This window comes from Emiliania huxleyi (assembly GCF_000372725.1).
Source record: "Emiliania huxleyi CCMP1516 unplaced genomic scaffold EMIHUscaffold_56, whole genome shotgun sequence".
Lineage (NCBI taxonomy): Eukaryota > Haptophyta > Isochrysidales > Noelaerhabdaceae > Emiliania > Emiliania huxleyi.
Genome location: NW_005197803.1, coordinates 545,831 through 568,829, shown reverse-complemented (window position 1 = coordinate 568,829; position 22,999 = coordinate 545,831). Strand labels below are relative to the sequence as shown.

The following is a 22,999-nucleotide window of genomic DNA, read 5'->3' as shown; positions in this document are numbered from 1 at the left end:
GCCCCCTCGCCGCATCCGCGAGCGCGCTCGTGTCAGCTCGCCGCTGCTCCTGGTGCCGCTGCTTGGCCGCCGCGCTCGCACTCGCTCCGCTCAATGACATCGTGAGGCTGCAACGGTCTGCGAGCTCCTTTCGCCCAGCGGGTCCACCACAGAGTTCTCCCAGTCATGTGCCCAAATGCGCCCGCCGTTTTTCGTCATATCCCCCCCCCTCCGAAACCCGCCGACTTTGATTGGGTCCGGTTCAACCTCACTCCCATCTCTATACTTTCAGATAATGCGCCCGCCGTTTTTCGTCATACCCCCCCCTGGAAAACCGCCGACTTTGATTGGGTCCGGTTCAACCTCACTCTCATCTTTATACTTACAGATACAAAACGTCAGATCTGCGCCACCCAGGGCTGGACCTAGTCCGTAGAGTGTTTCGGAATGTCAATGAAACAGTGGTTTGTAGTTTGATTGTTCTGGTGGGCTATACCAGATGCTGTCCGCCCGAGCGTGACTTGCAACTCCACGATTTGCACGGTCCACGCGGCCAAAGCGGCTCCCCCACCAAAGTTGAATCCTCTCCTTAGATACATACATATTTATTCTGGCTCAAGAGGTGGGACCGAGGAGCTGCCGCCGCAGGACGGACAACCGCTCTCCAACCGCCTGCGCCGCCTCCTCGGGGAGCGAGTCGACCAGCGCCTGGTCGAGCTCCGCCAGCACGACGAGCGAGACTGCACCCGCCTCGTGCGCGTCGCACCACCGCAGCGCCGCCGCCTGCGCCTCCCTCGGCAAACCGTCCACCAGTTCACGCAGTCCATCCACGCGACCCAACTCGGGAGGCGCGGCCTGCTCGAGAGCAGCTGCAGGCGCAGCCGCAGCCGCAGCAACAGCCGCCATCGGTGTCGGTCCGCCGCCGCCGCCGCCGCCGCCGCCACAATCCTCGCCGCCGCCGTCGAAGCCGGCCCACCGCGCCGTCGCGCGCCCGTGCGTCGCTCCTTCTATGCTGCGCGCCACCTCCTCCGCCTGCTCTGCGGGGACTCGGAAGGTCGCCCTCGTCCTCGCGCCGTCTCCCGGCGACACCGGCCCCGCCTCGAAGCCGCCCGCCTCGCGATACACCGCCCCAGTGTCGGTCGCCTCGAACTCGACCGTCAGGGGGACGAGCCTACGGTGTGAGTACGCCAACATCGGGGCGGGGACGCAGCTGAATGCTGTCGAATGCAGCTGAACGCGTGTCCTCTCGAGCGCCAGTTGGGAAATGCAAGGTTGCGTATTTCGCTTCTACGGGCACGAGCCGAACAAGAGGCGTCCGCGCCGCCGCCTCGAGCACGCCCTGCGCCGCGCCGCCGTACGCCCGGACCAGGCCACCGGTCCCGAGCTTCGCGCCGCCGTCCAGTCTGTAGCGTCTCACCAGCACTGCCACATCGACCACGCCAGCGCCCGCGATGGCTGCGGCGATGGGCGGCCCTGCCGTGCCTCCAGGTTCACCGTCGTTGTTGGATCGGCTGTAGCCGTCCGACAGCATGTAGGCGAAGCAATTGTGCCGCGCAGACTCGTCCGACTCACGCCGCACCCAAGCGAGGGCCTCTTCGGCCGAGCTGACCGGAGCCGCGCTCGCGACGAAGCGGGACTTCTTCACCACGACCTCGTACGAGCAGGGACCGGCGATCGTGGTGGCGAGCGCGCGAGCGTGGCACCACAGCGCGGAGATCGCGGCCCGGCGGAGGCTTTGCTGAGCGAGCATGCTCCGAGTGGCCAGGGAGTCCACCGTGCACCGCGCTGCGAGCCTGTCGTGTCCCTTGTCCGGAGCAGGAGAGCCCCACCTGTGCCCCTGATCGTCCTTCCAAAATCCTGCTCGTGCAGCGGTGTGGTCCCTGTCCTCCTCCTAAATAAATAAATAAAAACGGACACCTCTCTACTGTGAGATGGGTAAAAAGGAACAGGCCCCCGCCCTTGCGATCTTTGTGCAGGGTTCTTTGTGGGTGTGGTCGGCGACTAGCCGGGGTCGTCCTCCCGATGGGGGACTAGCACTAGCCGTCTTCCACATGGTCCCTCGGGTCCCTGCTGCTCCTAATCTCTTCGTACATCCTCCTGCTGATCTCCGCAAAGTCCTGCTCCCTCCCTCGTCTCGCCCTGCGCGTCTGCTCCGCCTCACCGTCTTCTGCCCTGCGTCGTCTGGCGACGGGTCCTCCATAGTCGGTCGAGGTCGCCGCCCTCCTCGTGCCTCTTCCCAACGTTCCCTCGGCGGCCGATGCCGTCTGCTCCGGCTCCCCAGTCCCCGGGTCTGCCCTGCTCTCGTCTGCGCTAGTTTCTGCCTCGTCATCACTGATGTCCGTCCTCTTCTTTCTCCTCTTGTTGTATGCTTTGCACATCGCGTCGATTCCTTTTCGCGTGAGCACCAGCCTGAAGCCCGCCCAGCATCTGAACCGCTCCCTAAGTCGAAGGAGCATCATCAGTCTCACCCACTTCGCTCTCTGCCCACCGTCTCCGCTCCCTCCCGCTTGAGCCGCCGTCGCGGCCCTCGTTCGTCCCTCTGGCTGTTGGCCCGTCCCTGCGTTGCCTCCATTATCCCTCCTCATCCGCGACTCCCTCAAGGCTGGCCGGGCCTCCTTCCACCCAGCGAAGAGCTTCCTCAGCCACTCGATGTGTTCCTCTCTCTTCATTATGCGCGCCGTAGCCTCATCATTGAGCTGGATCCACCTCTGCACCGCTCCCGTCGCCGCCTCGGCCACGACTGTCCTCCTCCTGTCTGGCGGTTTGTCTGTTTTTCTTTCTTTTCTTTCTTTCTTACGCCGTGGGCACCCACTCCACCCCGTTCCACATCCAGCACCCGTCGTCGCTGTACTCCACCCCGCCGCCGCCGCCTGCGCTCGCGCCGCCCGCCTCCTGGCAGCAGACGACCGTGTAGATGGCCGCCTCTGGGTTGTGGCAGTCCAGGCTGATCTGCTCGCCGTCGACCAGGATGTGCGGCTCGGTCTGCGTGAGCGGCGTCCGGTACCGCCGCCCGGTGTCGCGCCGAAACCAGTACCACTCGGAGCCCCACCGGCGACAGACTGTGGCGGGCTTCCCGGTCGTGGTCATGGTGGCGACTCCGTCGGCGGAGACCTGAACGACGCACTGTCGCCGAGACACGTACGGCGACTGCGCCATCATGTCGAAGCGGCCGAGCACCTGCTGCTCGCCGGCGCCGAGCGCGTACTCATCGTACACCCCGGCGAAGGGAACGAGCCGCCACAGGGCCACGCCGTAGCTCTGAGGTAGCGGCGCCTCCCACTGAGACTCGCCCGTCTGCTCGTTGACGTAATAGAGCGCTCCGTCCTCGGCGTAAGCAGCGCTCCACCCGGTCGGCAGATCCTGCGCATAGCCCTGCTCCTGCACAAAGAGCGGCCTTGCGCGCGAGAGGCGGCCATCGAGCGGCGACTTCAGCACTGCTGGCGACGAAAGCGCGAAGGCTGCGGCGTGAGGTAGGGCCGCCAGGGCGAGAGCGAGGCGCCGCATATGTGTACACAGATATGGTGCAGCGTGCAACGCTGCGCGCCAGCCTAACAAGAAAAAAAGCATTCGGGAAACCCTCCCATCCCTCCCTTGGGTTGTCTGTTTTCTTTCTTTCTTTCTTTTAGGGGAAACCCGGAGCGCAGAGCCATCCCTCCCTTGGGTTGTCTGTTTTCTTTCTTTCTTTCTTTTCGGAGCGCAGAGCCAACCCTCGGGGACCCGTGTTTACTTAGGGCTCTCTAGCCCGTAGCCCGATGCCGATCATCCGGCTCGCTGGGTGCGCTTCTAAGCTCCCTGGCCCTGGATGTGAGGTTAATGACTGCACTCCAAGTGCTCCAAGTGCGTGCTGGGTGCGGTGCGGTGCGTGCAATCGTGTGTTTGGCGTCATGTTGTGTGTGCCTTCGCTTGTTTCTATTAACATCGAAGTTTAGCTCAAAAAAGAACAAAGACAGAGCGCGCCGGGGCTAGGCGACCGAAGAGGAACTACGGCAAGAACCGCACATATGTGTGTATGTATGCATACACACATATGGTGCAACGTGCAAGAAAAAAGTAGAAGGAAAGAATTTAAACAAAACAACTCTCTCTCACAGCAGACAGGCTCGACACAGGTGCGAACTGGCGCGTGCTAGTACTATCACAGGCACACCACCGGAGCTGCCTCCGTTAAGAACGGCAATGCACTTAGCACCGTCCGTGCACAATGCCGCTGTCCCCGCACGCTAGCTCGTTCACCGTCTGCCACGCCACGGCGGTGTGGAGAACGACAGACAAGCGCTGCATCTGCAGCCCGTGCCAGTTCTTGGTGGTCCATGTGACCTCATCGAGGTGCTGAGCGTGCGAAAGTTTGTTACTCAGCTGGTCCGCCGCCTGCCGAAGAATTTTGTGCGAAGGAAAAGATATGGTGGAAAGAATTTTAAGACGCCTCGCACGACACTGGGCACGGGACTGGCGCGCACTGGCACTAACACAGGTACACCACGGGAGCCGCCTAAGCGACTCCCGTGTGTCTCGCGCCTTGCGGGGGGGGGAGCGGAAAGGAGGAACCTCTTCCCAAGAGCACCACTCTTGGAGCGCCGCCACTACCACCCAGAGCGCTGCAAGCAGCGCCGGGCAATGACGGCTTACCGCCCACCCAGCCCCCCCTCGGCACACCCCGGCAGCCAATGTGTGACGGCTCGAACCCGCGCTAAGCCATCCCGCGAGCGGGGTGGCCCGCCACTCGAACCCGCAAGCGGGCGTACGAACCGCGAGCGGCTCGCACTCGTGACACGCAGGCGTCCGACAGACGGCGCCGGGGCTAGGCGACCGAAGAGGAACTACGGCAAGAACCGGGGCGTGCGCGAGACAGGGCTCGGAGCCCTTTTCTGTGAGCAGGGATTCCCTCCCGGCGGGGGTTGTGGCGGAGAGCCGGCATGGGAATCGCCGGCCCCCACCCAGGGGGTGCCCCTGCCAGGCTCCGCCAGCGGTGCCCAGGCACTTAGCTAGGGTGCCCACAGGGCCCGGCCACGCTCACGCCGAGCGCCGCCACCACCCGCGCAGTCGCCCAACCCCTCGCCCGACTGCAACTCGACAGCGCCGGTGCCCACATCGATTACGTCGCGGAGCGAGTGACGGATAAAGTCGTGTGAAAGAGCTGTGAAAGCGAAAGTATCGAAATTAATTGCCCGCCGCAGGCGAAGAAAATTTTCAGGTTTTTTGGTCCCCTACGCGAAAGAAATCGAAGATTTCGGCGGGCGCCCGACGCGGTATGGAGCACGCGCGCTGCCCGGCATGCCTGCAGCATCCAAACGAGACGCACGGCGTCGCTCAGCCGTGTCCACGCGGCTTCGCTCCTGTCCTAACCGCCGCCATCTGGGCGGCTGCTGCGGAGCTGCTGCCGGCGGTGCGGCAACTGGCCGACAGATACAACGCTCAGGGCACCCGCCGGCGATTCACTGGAAAAGAATGAAGGCGCCGCTGTCGGCGATTCACCGCCGTTCGTTCCCGTCTCTCAAGCTGGCTACACCGTCCATGGACGAGGGAGACGTCGCCTCCTCTTTCGTCCCGGGCACTGTTCGCGCCGGAAGGCACCGTACACTGCGAAGTACATTAACCTTCATCCCTCCTACCGCCGGCCGGGAGTGCAGCCTTCGCCATCGCTGAGTGAGATTATCCTCGACTTTGGCACCTGCGAAGTAATGAACAACATGCAGTACGTCATATGCAATGGCGCTATGACAGCCCTGCGATGGGCGTCCTCGACGCAGACGAGGCGGAGCTCATCTGCACGGCGCAGATCGCCGACTTTCTCTCTCTCCCTGCGCGAGTGATTGCGCCACCGTGGATGAGGCATATGGGCTGGGCAGGGGAGTTGGTAGAGGAGGTTGACTGAGGGCGCGAGGCCGCCAATCGTCACAGTCTGCTGCTGACTGTCGGTCGCTGTCTGGTTGCGCATCGCGCTGGCCGCGCAGCGGCCTTTAGAAAATTTTGGCCGCAGGCCTAGTTTTGGAGAAGATCAAATAATAAGCGCCGGTGAGGCTTTCAGAAGCTGCCGTTTGCGGCTTCCTAAGTCAATTTTTCGAGAGGAACGTTTTGGCTTAGCTATAACGGCTCCAAAGTCGCGCGATCATCGAGTTTTGAGTCAATAATTATGAAAGGAAGGGGCTGGCGAGAATTATAGCTAAGCCAATCGATTCAGCGTGCTCTGAAACGCCCAAAACCGTCGAGTTTTTCGCGGTAGGCAAAATAGAGCCCTTAATATTTGATCTTTCTTGGCCACGGCCACGATTACCCGTCACTCGCTCCGCGACGGCAGCCTCGCCTACGCAGGCAGGCGCCCTCGCACGCCCCGAGCACATGCCCGCGCAGGGCGGCGCCTCTCCAGGCCCGTGGCACATCTTCAGCGTTGCCATCTACGCCATGCCTGGAAACGCCAACACCCGCGCCCGGTCCGACCGCTCCGACGACGAAACAGAGTCAGACAACAATGGCGGGCCGGGCGACGCACGACGGGGTTCGAAGGAGCCTCGCCTCCACTACGACAGCTGCTGCTTCTCCACGAGACATTCGGCGGCGGCTTCTCGCCGCCTGCAGTTGCAAAGATCAACCGCCTTGCGCGCAAGGCTCAACGCTCGGGCGTTGACCGCACCGCGTACCCTCCCCACTCCCGCCTCTCATTTGTGTCACACCACGCGGAACGCATCTCCATCGCTTCGGTGAAGGGGGTGAACCGCGCCATCCTCGATCGCCGTGCAAAGCTCGCTTCCGAGCTCTCACGCCGCGCGTAGGGCCCTTAGGGGCCTAGAGAACACAACCCCCTCTCCCTTCTCTCCCAGTAAGCCAAAAGTACTACATTGAGAGAGAGAGAGAGAGAGAGAGAGAGAGAGAGAGAGAGAGAGAGAGAGAGAGAGAGAGAGAGAGAGAGAGAGAGTAAAAGTACGTACATTGATCCCTTCTCCCAGTACTTGACACCGCGTACCCTCCCCACTCCCGCCTCTCGTTTGTGTCACCACCACGCGGAACGCATCTCCATCGCTTCGGTGAAGGGGGTGAACCGCGCCATCCTCGATCGCCGTGCAAAGCTTCCGAGCTCTCACGCCGCGCGTAGGGCCCTTAGGGGCCTAGAGAGCACAACCCCCTCTCCCTTTTCTCCCAGTAAGCTAAAACTTCTACGCCCGCAGGGAGGCGGGAAGGGACACCAGCGATCTCACCGCGCCGCCGCCACCACCGCCGCCCACCTCTGCCGCTGGTGCCGAGGCGATACAGCAGGCGGTGAGGGAGGGCCACACTCTGGTCGCCAGCAGCAACAGCAACAGCGGCTACAAAGGTGTCTGAAGCGGTTCTGTTGAGAGGCTGCATAGAGTGCTCGCCTGCTTGGTGCTTGCGGGCCTGCCGCGGCCGTCCACTCGTCTCTATATGTACGAGCCGTGGGGTGCGCGTGGACGCTCTTTCACTCTGTCTCCTGCCGAAATCATTGTCCAACATTACGCACGAGAAGCAGGTTCACCTTTTCTTCTCTGTTCATGTGTCTCCGCCTGCAGGGTGCCGAGTGGTGTCTTCGAGCACGCCGGGGCGGGAACTGAGCAGCTTCTCGAGCGCCTGCTCATTCTCGAGTCGTCGCTCCTCGCGGAGCGCCTAATTCAAGGGTCGCGTGTGAAGAGTTCGTGTTATCCGAGAGTGCCGGTCGGCTGTGACAGTCGGATCTCCACAGGTTGGTGAGCGAGCGCGCATTATCTCGGAAGAGTTCACGGAAAAGCTGCTCAGCGTCGCCGAGGGTGAATGGCGAGTAGCTCGGCGCGTCGTCGTCTACATCGACGCCAGAGACCCGGCACCCAAGCAGTTGAACGTAGGCGTGGCTCACGGCCTTGAAGCGCTGCTCCGCGCCCTCGCGGTCTGCCGGGTTACGATCAGGGTGGTGCAGCTTGGCGAGCTCCCGGTAGCGCCGCTTGACCTCAGCAAGCGAAGCGCCGCGGCGGACGCCCAGTGCGGCGTGCGGGTCCTGCGTGTACGCGCGGTACACGCGGCGCAAAATGCGAAAGGTCGGCAGACGGCGAGCGCGGAGGACACCGGCTGTCATGTGTCATCAATGCATGTGGACGGTGTATTGCGTCGGCCGTCCCACCTGGAAACTGGCGAGGCACTGGGGTCCCCCCTTGCCCACTCCGCCCTCCCAGCACGCGCCATTTTGGATATTCCAGCCAGTCAGTGCAGCCATCCTCCGACTGACCTGTAGGTGATCTGTGTGTGGTCTGTATACTGTAAGGGTCCGCCCGCAGGCGCATTTTGTATACCGACCGAGGCGGTGCCCGGTGCCGAGCGCACAGGCAGAGCCCACAGGTCGGACCTTGAGACAGCGTTGTAGATCCCTGGGCGAGGGTGGTGGAGGGGGGGGTCCGGCGGGAGCAACCACCTCCTCCCGGCATGCCGGGAGGCAGGATGTCATCCCCCGTGATCCAGACCGCCCCGTGGCGCCCCGTCGGAGGTAGACCGCTCGTCTAGCCAATCAGCCTTAAGCGAGCGGTCTGGCCGTTGGAATGGCCGAGTTTGGTGTGGACTTGCGTCCTCGCATCGATCGTGGTTGGTTATACACATAGTAGCGCAAGATTGACGGACGGACGGAAAAACACCCCCCTTTTATGCCTGACCTCTCTGGGGTGAGCTGGGTCGGCCACCTCCGGGGCTGCAACTCGCACAGTGGGTCCGCATCCGGGCGAGCATCCGAGGCCTGCGGTTGTCCCTTCGCTGGGCGCAACCGCCATGGAGATCCGCTGCACACATATCAGTGTCTTTGGCGACTATTGCTCGCTCTCTGTGCAGTCGCAACGCCAGAGGCCGTGCTTGGAGAATGGGTCGCAATGCTGCTGCGCCAGTGGATTGAGCCGCTTCGCAAGCTCCATCGGTGAGCTGCGGTGGCGCGCCGGCCACTTCATGCATAGCTCTCCGGCGAGCGACCGCAAACGCGTTTTCCGTCCGCCCGTTTCATCGAGTTTGCCCGAGTGGTAAAATGCAATCGGAGTTGCCCGAATGGTAAAGTGCAACTTTGGCATTTGGTAAAAGTTGCCCGAGTGGTCAGTGGGGAAAAAGTCGAGTCCCCGCCCGTCTGTCCAGAGTGGGCATCTCTTGGGGCAGACCGAGTGCGTCCTTGCGGGAGAGGAACTCGGTGAGGCGGGAGAGGAAGTCGAGCAGGCGGCGGGGCGAGTCGCCAGAGCCTCCGACAGGTGCGAGATCGGCACCATTCTTGAGCGCCTCGATGGCCTCCACGACCGCCGCCGAGTGCTCTCCCGCCGGGAGGGCGCAGTGGGCGTGCAGCGCCTCGAGCAAGCTGTGCAGGAAGCGGAGAGGCACGTCGAGCGGCGCGGCCGCCGCGCCGGCGGCGGCCGGAGCGCCGTAGCTGCCGAGCAGGTCGGAGAAGCACGGGTGGAGCCACGGCGGGCAGCGGCCGCCGGAGCCGATGCCGCCGCCTAGGCCGCCACCAGCACCGCCGAGGCTGCTGGCGGCGGCGATGGCGGGCGGCAACGGAGGGAGGCCGGTGAGAGCGCTCCTGGCCGCCCTCGCCCACGCCTCGTCGTCGTCCCTGCTACTACTGACTGCCATCTAGCGTGCTGAGGAGTGCGTGCGTGCGTTGGCTGTGGGATAGTGGTGGGATATGGCGAACGGTTAGGCAGCGCGAGCGAGAGAGAGGCGGCGGGGCGGTTCGCCGTCGGACAAGGCCGAGCAAAAGAATTTACAACGCTCCAGTGTCGTGCGAGCAAAAGAATTCCCACGGCCACAGCACAGGGACTGGCGCGCACTGGCACTAGAATTTTACGATCTACAAACGTGGCGTTTTTCTTCAATTCTCACCCCCCCCCCAGGGAGGCTGTCATGTTCGTGCTCGGTGCTACGCCCGCTCTCGGAGCGATCCGTCGCCCCGCCTGGGCCATGCTGGCGGCCGTGCTCGTCTCCGGAGCGCAGGCCCTCTCCACGACGAACGTCGACACCTTTAGCGAGGCAGACACAATCGCCACACTCAAAGTTCAGCTCGACCGACTCCAGCGCAGCCTCGACAGCACGTTGGCTGAAAACTTCAAGCTGGCTGCAGCGGCATCCGAGCTGGCCGCAGTCAAGTCCGAGCTGGCTGCTGCGAACTCCGAGCTCCCAGCGCGCAAGGTGCCGCTCGCGCACACGCTCAAGGTGCCGCCCTGTGCGCACTCGCCCGTACCCCCCGCCCGTGCTGCACAGGCGGCTGCGCTGCCAGCCCGGCGCGCCTTGTTCGCGAGCCTACCTGAGCCAGTCTGTCCGTGGCAACCGACTGTCTCCGTGATCACGCACGCGTTGAACGATACGGCGTCGTTTTGGGGCACGTGGAAGGCTGGTGCTGAGCTCGCGGCGCAAGGCAGCGCAGTGCTCGAGTGGCGCCCAGTCGGCTTCAACGGGCCACTCGCTGCCGAAACCATTGCAGCGGCCTGCAATTCTTCGGACGCCGTCGTTGTCACAATTCCCCACGATGAAGGCACAGCCGAGTACACGGCTATCGATGCGGCCATCAAGGGCTGCACGCCACGCCTCCCGGTCGTCACGACCAACACAGACACATACCACAACGAGGACGTGTACCTCTACGTCGGCTCGAACAACGCCGCCATTGGCCAAACGTGCGGCCTCGCTGTCCTCGGTGAAGACGCGGACGTCATTCTTGGCCGCAAGCTGCCGGAGGAGGTGAATGCTGCAGGGCTTCACTTTGGCGTGTACTGGGGCAGAGTCGAGAAGTTGAACCAAGGCATCAAAGAACGGCTGGAAGGTCTCAATGCCACCTTGACCTATTATGGCGCCACCATTCAAGTGTTTCATCAGCCGGCGAACGGCTCCGAATCGTACTCTTTTGAGAGGATGATCACGCTGAGCAGCAGCTGGCTAAACGATTCGCGCACCTACGTCTCCAACAACTCTGACTTGTACATCTGCGGGGATGGGGATTACAACAACCTCGACGTTGCGCAGTATGGCCAGTCTCCGTTTCTGCAGGGCCAAGGCGCCGTCAACACGGCCATGAATGCCGCTAAAAGCGCAAAGTACAACATCCCGTGGCTGGCGATCAAGGGCAACCCCGGCAACGGGACAGGCAGCAATCAAGATTCCAAGGAAATGATGCCGGCAGCTCGGATCGCTTCTGTAGGATGCAAGATTTGCGGTTTCATACGCTGTGCATTTGACTCGGCATGTTGCTCCTATCCATGTTGATATCTTCGGATAGCGGTTCGATTTTCTTCTGGGGATGTCGACCCTGTGCGCGCCGCCGCCGCAACACACGCTCTTCGAGGTACGGAACGCGTGCGTAACGTAGCTTTTCTCTCACATGCACCGAATACTTCAGATTTGAGCACAGGCGGTGGGAGCGGTGTTTATTTTCTACTTTTTGTACGGTGTAGATTGTGTAGAACTCTTACACAAAGAGCGTGGACCTCCATGCACCATGGCAGTCTTCATGGCTCATGCCAAACGGTGCAAAGAGTTTTCCGAAGGAAGCCCCCGCGGCGGGCCCCAACCGGAAACAAACGGCACCCCCTACCTACTTTCTCTCCCCCTCTCCCCCTCCTGCCTCCTCTACCCTACAGATAGGTACTACCCATATGCATCATAGTAAACTGATGCGGATGGTACTCTCCTGCAGCCACAGTCACCTGCCTCGATCGATCTCGGTGCCGTGGTGCAGGTTGCTCACCCACCGCACCGGGCCAGTGCTTGCACTTTGTGAAACGATGTATGGCTCCTGCCCGTGTCCCGGGCGTTGAGATATGCGAGGGGGGGCAAGGGTACAAGTGGGTAAAAGAAAGAAAGAAAAAAGACAACCCGAGGGAGGGATGGGAGAACGGCACGCCGCCACCACACAGGGATTTTTTAAGGAGAGGAGTGTGATGCGCTAGCCGTCGCCCACCCTGGGGAGTCTGCCTCTTCGTATCTCTTTTCGCAGTCTCTCGCCGCTTCTCGCTGCAACCTTCATGCCACCTCGCGGCCGTCCCACTCTCGTCGTTCTCTCCCTTGTCACTTCCTCCTCTGTCGCGTCGTTCTCTTCTGCCTCGTCCTGCGGCGCCGCCGCCTGCCGGTCCCTTGTTCTCGCGGCTTCCTTCGCCTTTCGGCGTAACTCCGTCCTCCTCGCGGCGTATCCTGGCCCCTCAAGTCTATCGAGCTCCCCTCGCGCAAGGACCACATTTCTGACTCCCACACTCCGATCATTTGCCTACAGGTCATGTTGTTGCTCAGGTCCACTCTCTCTTCGAACACTCGTGCCTCTAGTACGGATGATGCCGGCGCTGGGGTCCCCTTCGGATGCATCGTGACATCTGACAACTGAATTTCCACTGGTTCGTCCTCCTCTGAGTCATCTTCCCCGTCCTCCTTCCGCTCGGCTCTTCGCTCGGTACGTTCGGTGTGGCTCACCCTCCATGCCGTGAACAGGCGCTTTATCCACCCTATATTCTTCTCTCGTTCCTCTGCCCGTGCCTTGGTCTTGTCGTTGTTTCGCACCCATGTCTGTATGGCAATCGAGGCTGCCTTCCCCACTACCCCTGAGAGAGAGATTTTTAGCAATACCAAACAACTCTAACACTCACACGTAATTTGGGGCCTGGAGCCCTGTTCACGTTGTCTACCCCTGTAGTTCACTCGTCACCTCTCCCGCGAGCTCCCTTCTCTTTCTTTCGGGTATGGAGTCCGTGAGTGCGGGTAGCGTGCAGGCAATCACGGGCGCTATTTTGTCGTACTCATCTTCGGCGAGCGCCCCAAATCTAGACCCTTTGTGTGTGTGGACGTTTACCGGGAATTCTTTTTTTACGTGTCAAATTCGCGCGTTCTCCTTGTCCATGACGTTCATGTCATTGCTGTCGCCACTCGGCCCCGTCCAGCCTCCATCCGAGCTGCAAATGCCGCCTCCTCCGCTACTGCCGCCGCCTTCGCCGTTCTCTTCACATCTGGCACCGACTTTCTTGGTTGGCAACGGCTTCTGCGTCGACAACTCTGGTGATCTGATCGACCATTTTGCCGAAGGCTGCCAGTCTGAGTTCGAGTGCAAGAGGCTTTGCCAGGGCGATCCGAACTGCCTCGCAATCACTTTGGCAGAAACTCCCGCATTTGATCTCACCGGCTGCAAGTCAAGGGGACTTCCATATTGTCGTCGCGACTTCAATAGCTCCGGGCAACAAGTTGCGGGTTCAATGAATCGGGTGGATCTCTTGAGTTACAGCTGCTACTCGATGAAGCCACCACCGCCTCCCTCACCGCCACCATCGCCGTCGCCGCCGCCGCCGCCGCCTTCGGCGCCTCTGCCACCACTGTCGCCTCCGTCGCCCCTGCCGCCCTCACCGCCGCCCAAACCACCTTTTCCGCCACGGCCACCGCTGCCTCCTGCATCGCCGCCTTTGCCACCGGCATCGCCATCGCCACAGCCCCCTCCCCCAATGCCGCCAAGCATCCCGGGTTCGTTCTCCGCAACGAGCGAGCAAGTCTTGCGCTTGCTAGTTGAGGAGGCCAGCAGCGACGTCAGCATCTTCTTGCCGCCCGGCGAGGACATAAAGCTGGGCAGTTATATTGGTTGTTCGTCAGAGGTGAAAATCACTATTTTTAGCGACGGCGACGGCGCAACGCTCGACGGCCAGGGAACGACGGGTCTCTTTGTGCTGCGTCGTGGGTGCAGCCTCTCCCTGCGGGGCGTGACGCTCGTGAATGCGAGTGCGGCGGAAGGTTTTAGCGGCATCATTGATGCGATGTACGCCGGCGACATCACACTGGTCGACTCGATCGTCATTGGGTCTCGGACGACCGCTGTGCGCCGCTGCCAGTAGTATCAAGCGCAGCTCTCTCCACTGACCTCTTCTCCTTGCTTTAGCGGGGCGGCGCCATCCAAGCACACGCCGGCGGGTCGGTCTCGCTGATAAACTCGACCTTCAAGGACTGCGCGGCGGCAGACGGCGACGTGCGTGCTAGAAAAGTAGGCGTAGGGAGATCTGAGCGGGCAAGTGCACCCCCCCCCCCCCCCCCCCCCAGGGAGGGGCCGTATATGCTCGGGAGGTGGACCTCATCGTGATCGACTCACTCTTTTCCGACTGCCGAGCCAAGTTTGGTGGCGGACTATACGTGCACTCGGGCACAGCGACTGTGACCCGATCCAACGTCTCCAATTGTAGCGCTACACAGGCTGGCGGCGGTCTCTACTCGGCGGGCGGTCGCACAACCCTGAGTAACCGCACACTCTTCAGCGGTTGCTCGGCCCCGGAGGGGCAGGGGCGCTCCGTTTTCATACGCGCAGGCGATGTCATCTACATCCCTCCCGCTCCCGTGGATCGCTGGATTCCAAACACACGCTGTGAGGTCTACCGGGATGGTTGCTCGTCAGACTGTGTTCTCGAGCAGTTGTGTACGGTGGAGCAGGCAAAGCAGCTGGCGGCTTGCCTCGCTAACCGCGACGCGTGCGCGCTCAATGCCGATGCCCATGCCGAGTGGTGCGAGGCCGTCACGTCAGTGCAGCCCTGCAACTGGAACGCCGAGACCGGCGGCGATCCCTCCCTCCTGGGCAAGAACCTCTACCAGCTCCCGCTGCTGCCCGTCGAGCAGGACTTCCCCCTCGCTTGCCCGCATCCCCTTGGCGGTGACGGCAGTGGCAGCACTTGTGACGTCTGCAAGGTGGGCTATTATCTCAATGAACCGAATGCCACCTCGGTGGCGATCCTCCGCGATCCGAGTAAGTACTGCAGGTCCTGCCCACCAAACGCTACCTGCAGCACTCCCAACGTCACCGTCGAGTCGCTCGGCGTCCCAGCCGGCTTCTGGCGCGCCTCCCTCCGCACAGCGATGCTCTACAGCTGCAACGACTCAGACACTTGTGCGGGTTCGGTCGACCTTAGCAGTCGGCTAGCCTTGCTAGAGGATGGCACGAGCGACGCAGTCCTTTGCTCCGACGGCCACAAAGGGCCGCTCTGTCAAGTCTGCGTTGACCATGGCCAGTACTTTAGTCGCAACGACAGACATTGCATCGATTGTCCCTCTACGGAGCGCACCGCTGGCATTCTCATTCTCCTCGCGTGCCTCGCCGCCCTGTTTGCCTTTGGCTACCGTGCAGCCACACGCATCCCAGCCACCCGTGCCTGGATATGCCAGCTCGCACAGCTGGAGTCGGAGGTGGGCTTTCAGCCGAAGGTCAAAATCCTCCTCGGCTTCTACCAGATTAGCAGCACCCTGAGCGGCGTCTATGGAGTGCACCTGGAGAACACCTCCCTGGCGCAGCGCTGGCTGTACTTTGTGAGACAGTTCGAGATCAATCCCGTCGGGCTTGTCTTTCCGGGCTCATGCCTCGGCTCGATGCGGGTTCAGCTTCTCATCGGGAGCCTCTGGCCGTTCGTAGCCGGGACGGCGGTTGCGCTCGCCATCATCGCTCATGAGATGGCCACCTACCGCAGCGTCCGGTCCGCCCTCGACCACGCTAAAGGCCGGATGCTGTGGTGGATGATCCTCATTCTCTACCTGGTGCTCCCCTCCGTCTCTCGCTCCATCTTCAGCGCCAAGTCGTGCCAGTCCTTTGTCTATGACGACACTACTGAAGATCGAATCAGCTACCTACGCGCCGACTTGACGACTACGTGCAACCGGGGACCAAATTGGACTGACGGCTCGAATGAGCTTGAAGCCTATTTTTGGTCCTTCTTTATCCTTTGGCCCGTGCTCGTCCCGTGTTGCTTCCTCGCGCTGCTGCTGAGCATCCGATCCGCCGTGAGGGCGCAGCGCGCCTCGAGGCTGTCCCGCGCGACAGCTTTCCTTTGGCGCGACTACACCTCGCGCTGCCTCTTTTGGGAGGTGCTCGACCTGCTCCGCAAGATCTTCCTCACCTCAATGGTGCTCTTTATCGACTCCGAGTTCGGTTCGAGCAAGCTCGAGAGGTCCATCGTCGCCGCGACCGTCTCAGCCATGTACCTCGCGATCCTCGCGCTGGCTCGTCCGTACCGCCGCGCCGACGACCTCTACCTGGCGTGCCTGAGCAGCCTGCTGCTAACCTGCTGCTTCATCTCGGGCATCGTAGTGCAGCTGTGCGATAGCAACGTGTACGAGAACATGTGCTTCAATCTGATCGGGTTCGCAAGCGCCGACGGCGCCATCGCCTTCGTCATCGCCCTCACCATTGCCATGCTCGCCGTCTCACTGGCTGTGGTGGCAGTGGCGGCGGCCAACGCCGCGACGGCACCCACCATCCGCCTCGTCAGCAGCGGGCGTGAGCCGCTTCGCGACGGCTTCACCCTCGGCGAGGGCCTGCAGTGGCATCTCTTCTTGAGCCACGTCTGGTCGACTGGGCAGGACGCGGTCGCGGTCATCAAGAACCAGCTGCGGCGGCTGCTCCCAGGCATACAGGTCTTTCTCGATGTGGACAACCTGCAGCGCATCGGCGACCTCGAGGCGTACATCGGCCGCTCGCAGGTCGTGCTGATCTTCCTCTCGCGCGGCTGCCTGCGCTCCAAGGCGCGAGACACGCGCCCCCCTCCCTGCCACACCTCTCTAGCGTCTCTCACGCTCACGTCGCCTGCGCAGAACTGCCTCCGCGAGGCCAGAGCCGCGCTGAGGCTGGGAAAGCCGCTCATTCTGGTGCACGAGGCCGACCCGACCAAGGGCGGCGGCACCATCAGGGCGCGTCGGACGACGGACAGAGACACACATGCCCCGACGACTCCAGCCGAGCTCCGACACCCCCCCTTTCCGCAGGAGCTGAGGGCGGAGTGCCCTGTCGACCTGCAGCCCGACGTCTTTGACGCGGGCTGGCCTCTCGTGGTGTGGCAGCGCATGGAAGAGTTCCAGCGAGTCTCACTCAAGATGATCGCCGAGGCGCTCCTGCTGCAGACGCCAAAGTACCGCAGCCAGCCAGCGCTGCCCCTCCGCATCCCGGGCGAGCTGCAGGGGCAGGCGCTCAGCTTTCCCGTACAGCCCGTGCTCTGGGTGTCGACAGCCAACGACGGCGCGCGCGCTCTCGCCGAGGAGCTGCGAGTCGTCTTTCCCGACATCGGAGTCACGGACGACGCGCCAAACGCCACTCAATCCGACGCTGGAGAGGCGACGCACATGCTGCTGTACCTCCGCGACACCACCTGGTCGGACGAACTGCTAGCCGAGCATGTAAAGGCGGCGCGCGCCCGCGGGATGCCAATTGTGATGGCGCACGAGAACGACCCCGACCGTGGCGGTTGCTCCTTCGACCGATTTTTTCAGTCGACCCCGGACGAGCTGCTGTCCGAGGGACTGTACGACGCCCTCGCCGTCGCCTGCCTGCCGGGCTCGCACCGAGGAGTGTCTCTCCTGCTAATCGCCAAGGAGCTCGGCGGCACGACGGCCGCTGGTGCCCGCGTTCACTCTGTCACTCGCGCCTCGCTCGTCCCAGCCCGACGAACGCCGACCCGAAGCAAGGAGGCCACCGCGCTGCCTCTGGAGCATGTATAGTTCTCTAGCTCATCACCGCTCATCGCTCCCGTAGTGTACCTGTGTTAGTGCCAGTGCGCGCCAGTCCCGTGCCCAGTGTCGTGCGAGGGAGCTTTGTTGTAAAATTCTTTTTCTTGCGAGTCCGCACCTGTGTCGAGCCTGTCGGGGAGAGGGGGGACGACACTGCTTTGGCAGCGTGCACCTCGATCCTGTACCGTGTTTGTTATGACCCCCCCCCATGAACAAACCAGTGAGGGAGGGCGAGACGATCGAGGGGTTCGGTACAATGCGGAATCGACCCAATTGAGTGCATAAGTGCATAAAGTAGCTTTACTGTATGAAATAACAGAATACCCACCATGAGACACGCTCGTGCGACACCTGTGTCCCAGGGAGTTTTTTCCCTTGTCAGATGCGACCTGAGTGGGTTGCGACCGTCGTTCTCGATGGCACCCGATCCCGATCATCTGGCCCGCTGGGTGTGCTCTTAGCCCCCCGGCCCTGGATCGTGGATGTGAGGCTGCCGACTGCACTCCAAATGGCAAGTGCTCCAAGTGCTTGGCGTCGTCCGACAGGGAGAGATTTTTGTGTTGTCGAGTCCTGCACCATGGGCGTGGCGCGGCCGCGTCCCTAGACATTCGCAAAGAACGCTAGCTACATGGGAGGGATTCGTGAAGGATGGATTGAAAAACATTCGAACAAAGAAGAGGCGGCGGGAGGAACCGGCAGAGGATGCAGTGACGTGACACACACACACACACACACACACACACACACACACACACACACACACACACACACACACACACACACACACACACACACACACACACACACACACACACACACACACACACACACACACACACACACACACACACACACACACACACCGCTCACCCACGCGCACCGGGCCTTGCACTTTAAATGCCGTGGGGCTCCTGTCGTTAGACGTGGAGACGCGAGGGTTGCCCCCCCTTGCCCCACCACCTCGTGTGTGTGGAGAAGTTTACCTTACCTTACCTTACCGCGTCCCGCGAGGGGGTCCGAGGCTGGGCCTGGGGGGGAAAATTCGCGATCGCGTGTGCCGTGTCGCGTGTGCGGTGTGGCGTGATTTTGGTCGTGGGAGGTGCACGGCTGATGAGCTGATCAGCGATTCGCGACGCTGGCAGGAAGCTGCAGCCGACGGTGGGCGAGACGCTCGGCAGCTCCCTCGGCCTGCACCAGCGGCTGCTCACGGCGCCGCCCAACCAAGGGACGGCCGTGCTTATCCACTTCCACACCTGGCATCGGGGCACCAAGCGGCTCCTGGAAATCGACGACAGCAACCCGCGCCGACGTGCGCAACCCCAGCCCTCGTCCGTTCCGCAACGGTTTTCGTAACTTCGCGCTATTGGTCGTGCGGTGGGGCGTGGTCGTGGACGTGGTGATACAACAGAATGGTCTTCACGATGAGTGCACATTCACAAATCGGTCTGGACCCACACCGCGCTTCCGCGCTGCTGGCGCTCGAAGTGGCTGACTCGATCGTTGACATCACACACGCGGGCGGTCTCGATCTCGACGGTGAGGATGGCGATGTCGTCGCCGACGATGAACTGCGCATAGGCTTGGTTCTTCTCGAGGTGTATGGCGCGGTACCGCTCCGCCATCTCCCCGCTCTCCTCGCGCACGACGCCGGAGAGGGTGATCGAGTGGCGAGGCCGCCCCTCGAGGGCCGTGTAGTTGAGCAGGTCGCTCTCGTTCTCGCCCGCAAAATCGTGCACGAGAAGGGCGACGTTCCGGTTGGCGCAGAGGGTCGCGTATTTCTTCGTGCTGCGACGAGTCGACACGATGAGCACCTCAGCGCCCGGCCTCTGAGCCGCTAGCGAGCGCGAGAAGGAGAAGCGCATCAGCGACAGGTGCGGCGAGTCGCCAGAGGACGTCGCAAGGAAGCAGAGGCAGCAGCGCGTGAGGACCTGGACGACCGGCTCCGGCAGCGGCGGCGTGAAATCAGCGTCGACCAGCGAGTCCAGCTCGCCGCCCGGCGTCGGGATGGATCCGCTCTGCCGCTTGTGTAGGATTGCGGGCCGTTTGAGCGCCCGCACAATCGCGGAGAGCGGCGGCGTGTACTTGGCCAGGAGCCACGCCGCCGCGGCGACGGCGGCGTATCCGCCTGGCTGGGAGAGGCCTTGGAGCCACGCTGGGAGCCGCATGGCTCTGACCCGGTGCCAAGCCTGTCTGCTGTCGTACGCTCGGTGTGAGCGCGCTCCCGTGCCCGAAAGAAAAAGAAAGCGCGCTGCGGGGCCAGCGAATTCTTTTCGCGCTCCGCGAACGGAGCCGAAGGAGAGGGGACGAGCAGTGAAACAGACTCGTGGGCAGCCTCCTAGCCCATGCTGCGCTGTCTGGTCGTCCTGGCTGCCTGCTCGCACTCGGCGGACGCAGTCTCCATGCCGAGGGCGCATCTTCTGCGCGGCAGCGCAGCAGCGCTTGCGGCGGTGCCGCTGAGCGCAATTGCGAGATCCAAAGCCACCGTTGCGCCAAACAAAGTGGAAGGCGCCGGCGCGAATGCTGGGCAGTACATGAGCGAGTACCGCAAGAAGGAGTACGAGGACATCAGGGGCGACAAGGGCGTGCGCGGCGTCGCGTCCAAGGATTTTGACGCCAATGACACGGTGCAGAAGAATCGGAAGCAGAACGGCGGCCTTGCGCGCGATGCCTCGGGACGGAAGGTCGTGGAGGCCAACCGGAATCGCAGCCCGGCAGAGCTTGGGCTCAAGCAGTGGGACGGAAGCTGAAGGAGGCCGTGTGGCTCGAGGCGCCGGACAGGCTTACTTACTCCTCTCTCCGCTCCTCGTCCTGGCATACACACCTGCATGTGAAAGCGCTGTAGACTAGCTGGGCGTCGTGCTCCTTTTATAACTCTCACGTAACAATATTATGAATCCTCCGGGAGATGTGGGACGTCGACAGCACACGGACCCACCCACACAGGAGACAGGTGACGGGGGGGTCACACAGGGGCTGCGAGAGAGTCACACGCACGCAGCAAAACTGGCCCCAGGATTTCGGTCTTCGGTTTCGTGTGTCTCGCGCCTTGCGGGGGGGGAGCGGAAAGGAGGAACCTCTTCCCGAGAGCGCCACTCTTGGAGCGCCGCCACTTCCACCCAGAGCGCTGCAAGCAGCGCCGGGCAATGACGGCTTACCGCCCACCCAGCCCCCCCTCGGCACAAACTGGCAGCCAATGTGTGACGGCTCGAACCCGCTAAGCCATCCCGCAAGCGGGATGGCCCGCCACTCGAACCCGCAAGCGGGCGTACGAACCGCGAGCGGCTCGCACTCGTGACACGCAGGCGTCCGACAGACGGCGCCGGGGCTAGGCGACCGAAGAGGAACTACGGCAAGAACCGCACACCACCCGCTGACGAGCGCTCGCGGAACTGGTCCGCGGCGCCCGCCAGGGGCGTGCGCGAGACAGGGCTCGGAGCCCTTTTCTGTGAGCAGGGATTCCCTCCCGGCGGGGGTTGTGGCAGAGAGCCGGCATGGGAATCGCCGGCCCCCACCCAGGGGGTGCCCCTGCCAGGCGCCGCAAGCGGCGCCCGACAGGGGCGGGTGCCCCCACCCCGAGGGGTGGGGGCGGGGTCGAGGTCCAACGTGACCCGGCCCATCGCCTCGGCAAGGTCTTCGGTGTGGTTCTCCACGGTGTCCTCGAGCGAAAGCGCGGTAGCCGCGGAGGTGATGGCGTCGACATCGGTGGAATCGGCTGGGTCAAGGTCGATGTCGATAGCTCTTTCACGCCGGATCAGCCTATTGTCTCCGATGTGTCGCGCCTGCGCGCTCGGCGTGTATGAAATCCATATCACCCCCTGCTCCACGACTGGGGCTTTAGGCGGTGAGGGCGGGGCGCTAGGCGGCGGTTTGTTTTCGGGGGAGTCGGGTGGGTCATCGGCGTAGCTAGAGGCCCCATCACCGATGTCGTCGAGTGGGATGGTTGTACCCCCTCCGTTGATAGGCATGTCGTCGCTCACAGTGCTGCTCTCCCCGCGTCGTCTGCTCTCCCCGTCGTCTTGCCACTCCGGCGCGCCGCAATCCCTCGCGCCGCTCCTGCCGAGGTCAGCTTGCTTATCGACGTAGTCGTTCCACTTATGACCACTGTGCCCCTTGACGTGTCTCCATGTCACAGACTTCGTGCCTCGACGCTAAATGCCGCCACGCTGCTCGAAGATAGCTCGCTAGTTGTGCGTTCTCCCCCGGCGAGATTCTCCCCGTCGCACACGCCATCGCGTACTCGCTGTCCGTTCGGACCACCCCTCGTGAGCCTGCTGGTCGTGGTGCCATGTGGAGTAGTGAGCAAAAGAGCTCCGCAAGCGCTGACAGCTCCGCCGTGTTATTGGTGTGTTTCCGCGCCCCCACGAAAGCGGCGTGTACGGGGCTAGTCACGACGGGGCCGTAGCCTTCGGTCACGAGCATGGCATTCTCGTCGCTTACATTGCACATAAAGATAATCGATCACGAGACACGGGCACCACACACTTTCGCTCTGTGTCCTGGGTTCGCCCCTCGCCGCTCCCCAGGGCCCACAGAACTCAGAGATCACGGCACATCAATCCGAACACACACTCCGACAAAGGACAAGAGACAGTCGCAACCCGGGGCCACTTGCGGCGGCAGCGTGAGAGACCGGGCGCCGCAATCAGACGAGGAAGGGCGTCGATGCGCTCGGGCGGTGGTGGCTGCTCGCCCCTTCCCCACCCCCTTCCCCGGCGCCGGGCGGAGAAGTGTTATACCCTTCGGGTGCCGAGGCGGGCGATTTGGCGGCGACGGCGCTGGCGGCCCTGGCGGCGGGCGGCGTGCAACCGAGCAGCGCGAGCTGCTTTTGCAGCGCGATCACCTCCCGTTGCTGCTTTCTCAGGAGCGCCGACCTACGGGGTGCCGCGCCCGCCGAGGCCTCAGAGTGGGGAACCCCCCCCCCCCCCCCACTCCCCCTCCCTCCCCTCCCCTCCCCTCCCCCCAAACTCCCCTCTCCCCCCCTCCCCTCCCCTCCCCCCAAACCCCTCTCCCCCCCTCCCCTCCCCTCCCCCCAAACCCCTCTCCCCCCCTCCCCTCCCCTCCGGGATCGGGCTGCGCATACCTCTGGTCTAATTAAATTATTTAATTAGGCTCAATTATTTAATTAGGCTGCGCACACCTCTGGTCTTGCTCAAAGGCGTCTCGTCTCGCCTCGAGCAGCTCGCGCTGCAGTGGCGCCGAGAGGCTCCTCCCGCCCGGCGCCTAGTGAATAAGGACTTAGTTAAGGGGAGGCAAGAGCAAGGTCCACTTCCCCACGCACACACAGTGTGTGTGTGTGTGTGTGTGTGTGTGTGTGTGTGTGTGTGTGTGTGTGTGTGTGTGTGTGTGTGTGTGTGTGTGTGTGTGTGTGAGAGAGAGAGAGAGAGAGAGAGAGAGAGAGAGAGAGAGAGAGAGAGAGTGAGTGAGTGAGTGAGTGAGTGAGTGAGTGAGTGAGTGAGTGAGTGAGTGAGTGAGTGTGTGTGTGTGTGTGTGTGTGTGTGTGTGTGTGTGTGTGTCTGTGTGTGTGTGTGTGTGTGTGTGTGTGAGTGTGTGTGTGTTAGTGGGTGTGACTGTGTGTGACGCCTCG

At 62.6% G+C, this 22,999-nt stretch overlaps 8 protein-coding genes across 8 annotated transcripts in view; 3 read left to right on the top strand and 5 right to left on the bottom strand.

The window, feature by feature from the left end:
* Nucleotides 1-594: 594 nt before the first annotated feature.
* Nucleotides 595-1,807, bottom strand: EMIHUDRAFT_464790 (hypothetical protein; the record flags this gene model as incomplete). Its single annotated transcript, XM_005765324.1, has 2 exons — nt 1,281-1,807; nt 595-1,150 (listed from the first exon to the last, which is right to left on the bottom strand). Exons 1-2 carry the CDS (start codon nt 1,727-1,729, stop codon nt 595-597), a joined length of 1,005 nt encoding a protein of 334 aa, XP_005765381.1. The 5' UTR covers nt 1,730-1,807.
* Nucleotides 1,808-2,772: 965 nt separating this feature from the next.
* Nucleotides 2,773-3,483, bottom strand: EMIHUDRAFT_104089 (hypothetical protein; the record flags this gene model as incomplete). Its single annotated transcript, XM_005765323.1, has 1 exon — nt 2,773-3,483. The coding sequence occupies one exon, from the start codon at nt 3,481-3,483 to the stop codon at nt 2,773-2,775; it is 711 nt and encodes a 236-aa protein (XP_005765380.1).
* A 3,996-nt stretch (nt 3,484-7,479) lies between these two features.
* EMIHUDRAFT_213214 (hypothetical protein) lies at nt 7,480-8,173 on the bottom strand (the record flags this gene model as incomplete). The annotated part of the gene is made up of 3 exons (XM_005765322.1): nt 7,480-7,593; nt 7,769-7,957; nt 8,081-8,173. The coding sequence occupies 3 exons, from the start codon at nt 8,171-8,173 to the stop codon at nt 7,480-7,482; spliced, it is 396 nt and encodes a 131-aa protein (XP_005765379.1).
* Nucleotides 8,174-9,822: 1,649 nt separating this feature from the next.
* Nucleotides 9,823-11,178, top strand: EMIHUDRAFT_104088 (hypothetical protein; the record flags this gene model as incomplete). The annotated part of the gene is made up of 2 exons (XM_005765321.1): nt 9,823-10,131; nt 10,180-11,178. The coding sequence occupies 2 exons, from the start codon at nt 9,823-9,825 to the stop codon at nt 11,176-11,178; spliced, it is 1,308 nt and encodes a 435-aa protein (XP_005765378.1).
* Nucleotides 11,179-13,391: 2,213 nt separating this feature from the next.
* EMIHUDRAFT_464789 (hypothetical protein) lies at nt 13,392-17,524 on the top strand (the record flags this gene model as incomplete). Its single annotated transcript, XM_005765320.1, has 3 exons — nt 13,392-13,757; nt 13,820-13,906; nt 15,088-17,524. 3 exons carry the CDS (start codon nt 13,392-13,394, stop codon nt 17,404-17,406), a joined length of 2,772 nt encoding a protein of 923 aa, XP_005765377.1. The 3' UTR covers nt 17,407-17,524.
* A 1,324-nt stretch (nt 17,525-18,848) lies between these two features.
* On the bottom strand, nt 18,849-19,580 carry EMIHUDRAFT_104086 (hypothetical protein; the record flags this gene model as incomplete). The annotated part of the gene is made up of 1 exon (XM_005765319.1): nt 18,849-19,580. One exon carries the CDS (start codon nt 19,578-19,580, stop codon nt 18,849-18,851), a length of 732 nt encoding a protein of 243 aa, XP_005765376.1.
* Nucleotides 19,581-19,720: 140 nt separating this feature from the next.
* EMIHUDRAFT_357200 (hypothetical protein) lies at nt 19,721-20,301 on the top strand. The gene has a single exon (XM_005765318.1). It carries the CDS (start codon nt 19,815-19,817, stop codon nt 20,160-20,162), a length of 348 nt encoding a protein of 115 aa, XP_005765375.1. The 5' UTR covers nt 19,721-19,814; the 3' UTR covers nt 20,163-20,301.
* A 1,756-nt stretch (nt 20,302-22,057) lies between these two features.
* The window catches only part of EMIHUDRAFT_311357 (hypothetical protein), a gene marked incomplete at both ends in the record, with an annotated part of 3,211 nt that continues 2,269 nt past the window's right edge, over nt 22,058-22,999 (bottom strand). Inside the window, 3 exons of the mRNA XM_005765317.1 lie at nt 22,058-22,286; nt 22,496-22,497; nt 22,551-22,635. Coding sequence (XP_005765374.1) covers nt 22,058-22,286; nt 22,496-22,497; nt 22,551-22,635 — 316 coding nt within the window. The remainder of the gene's footprint in view (nt 22,287-22,495; nt 22,498-22,550; nt 22,636-22,999) is intronic.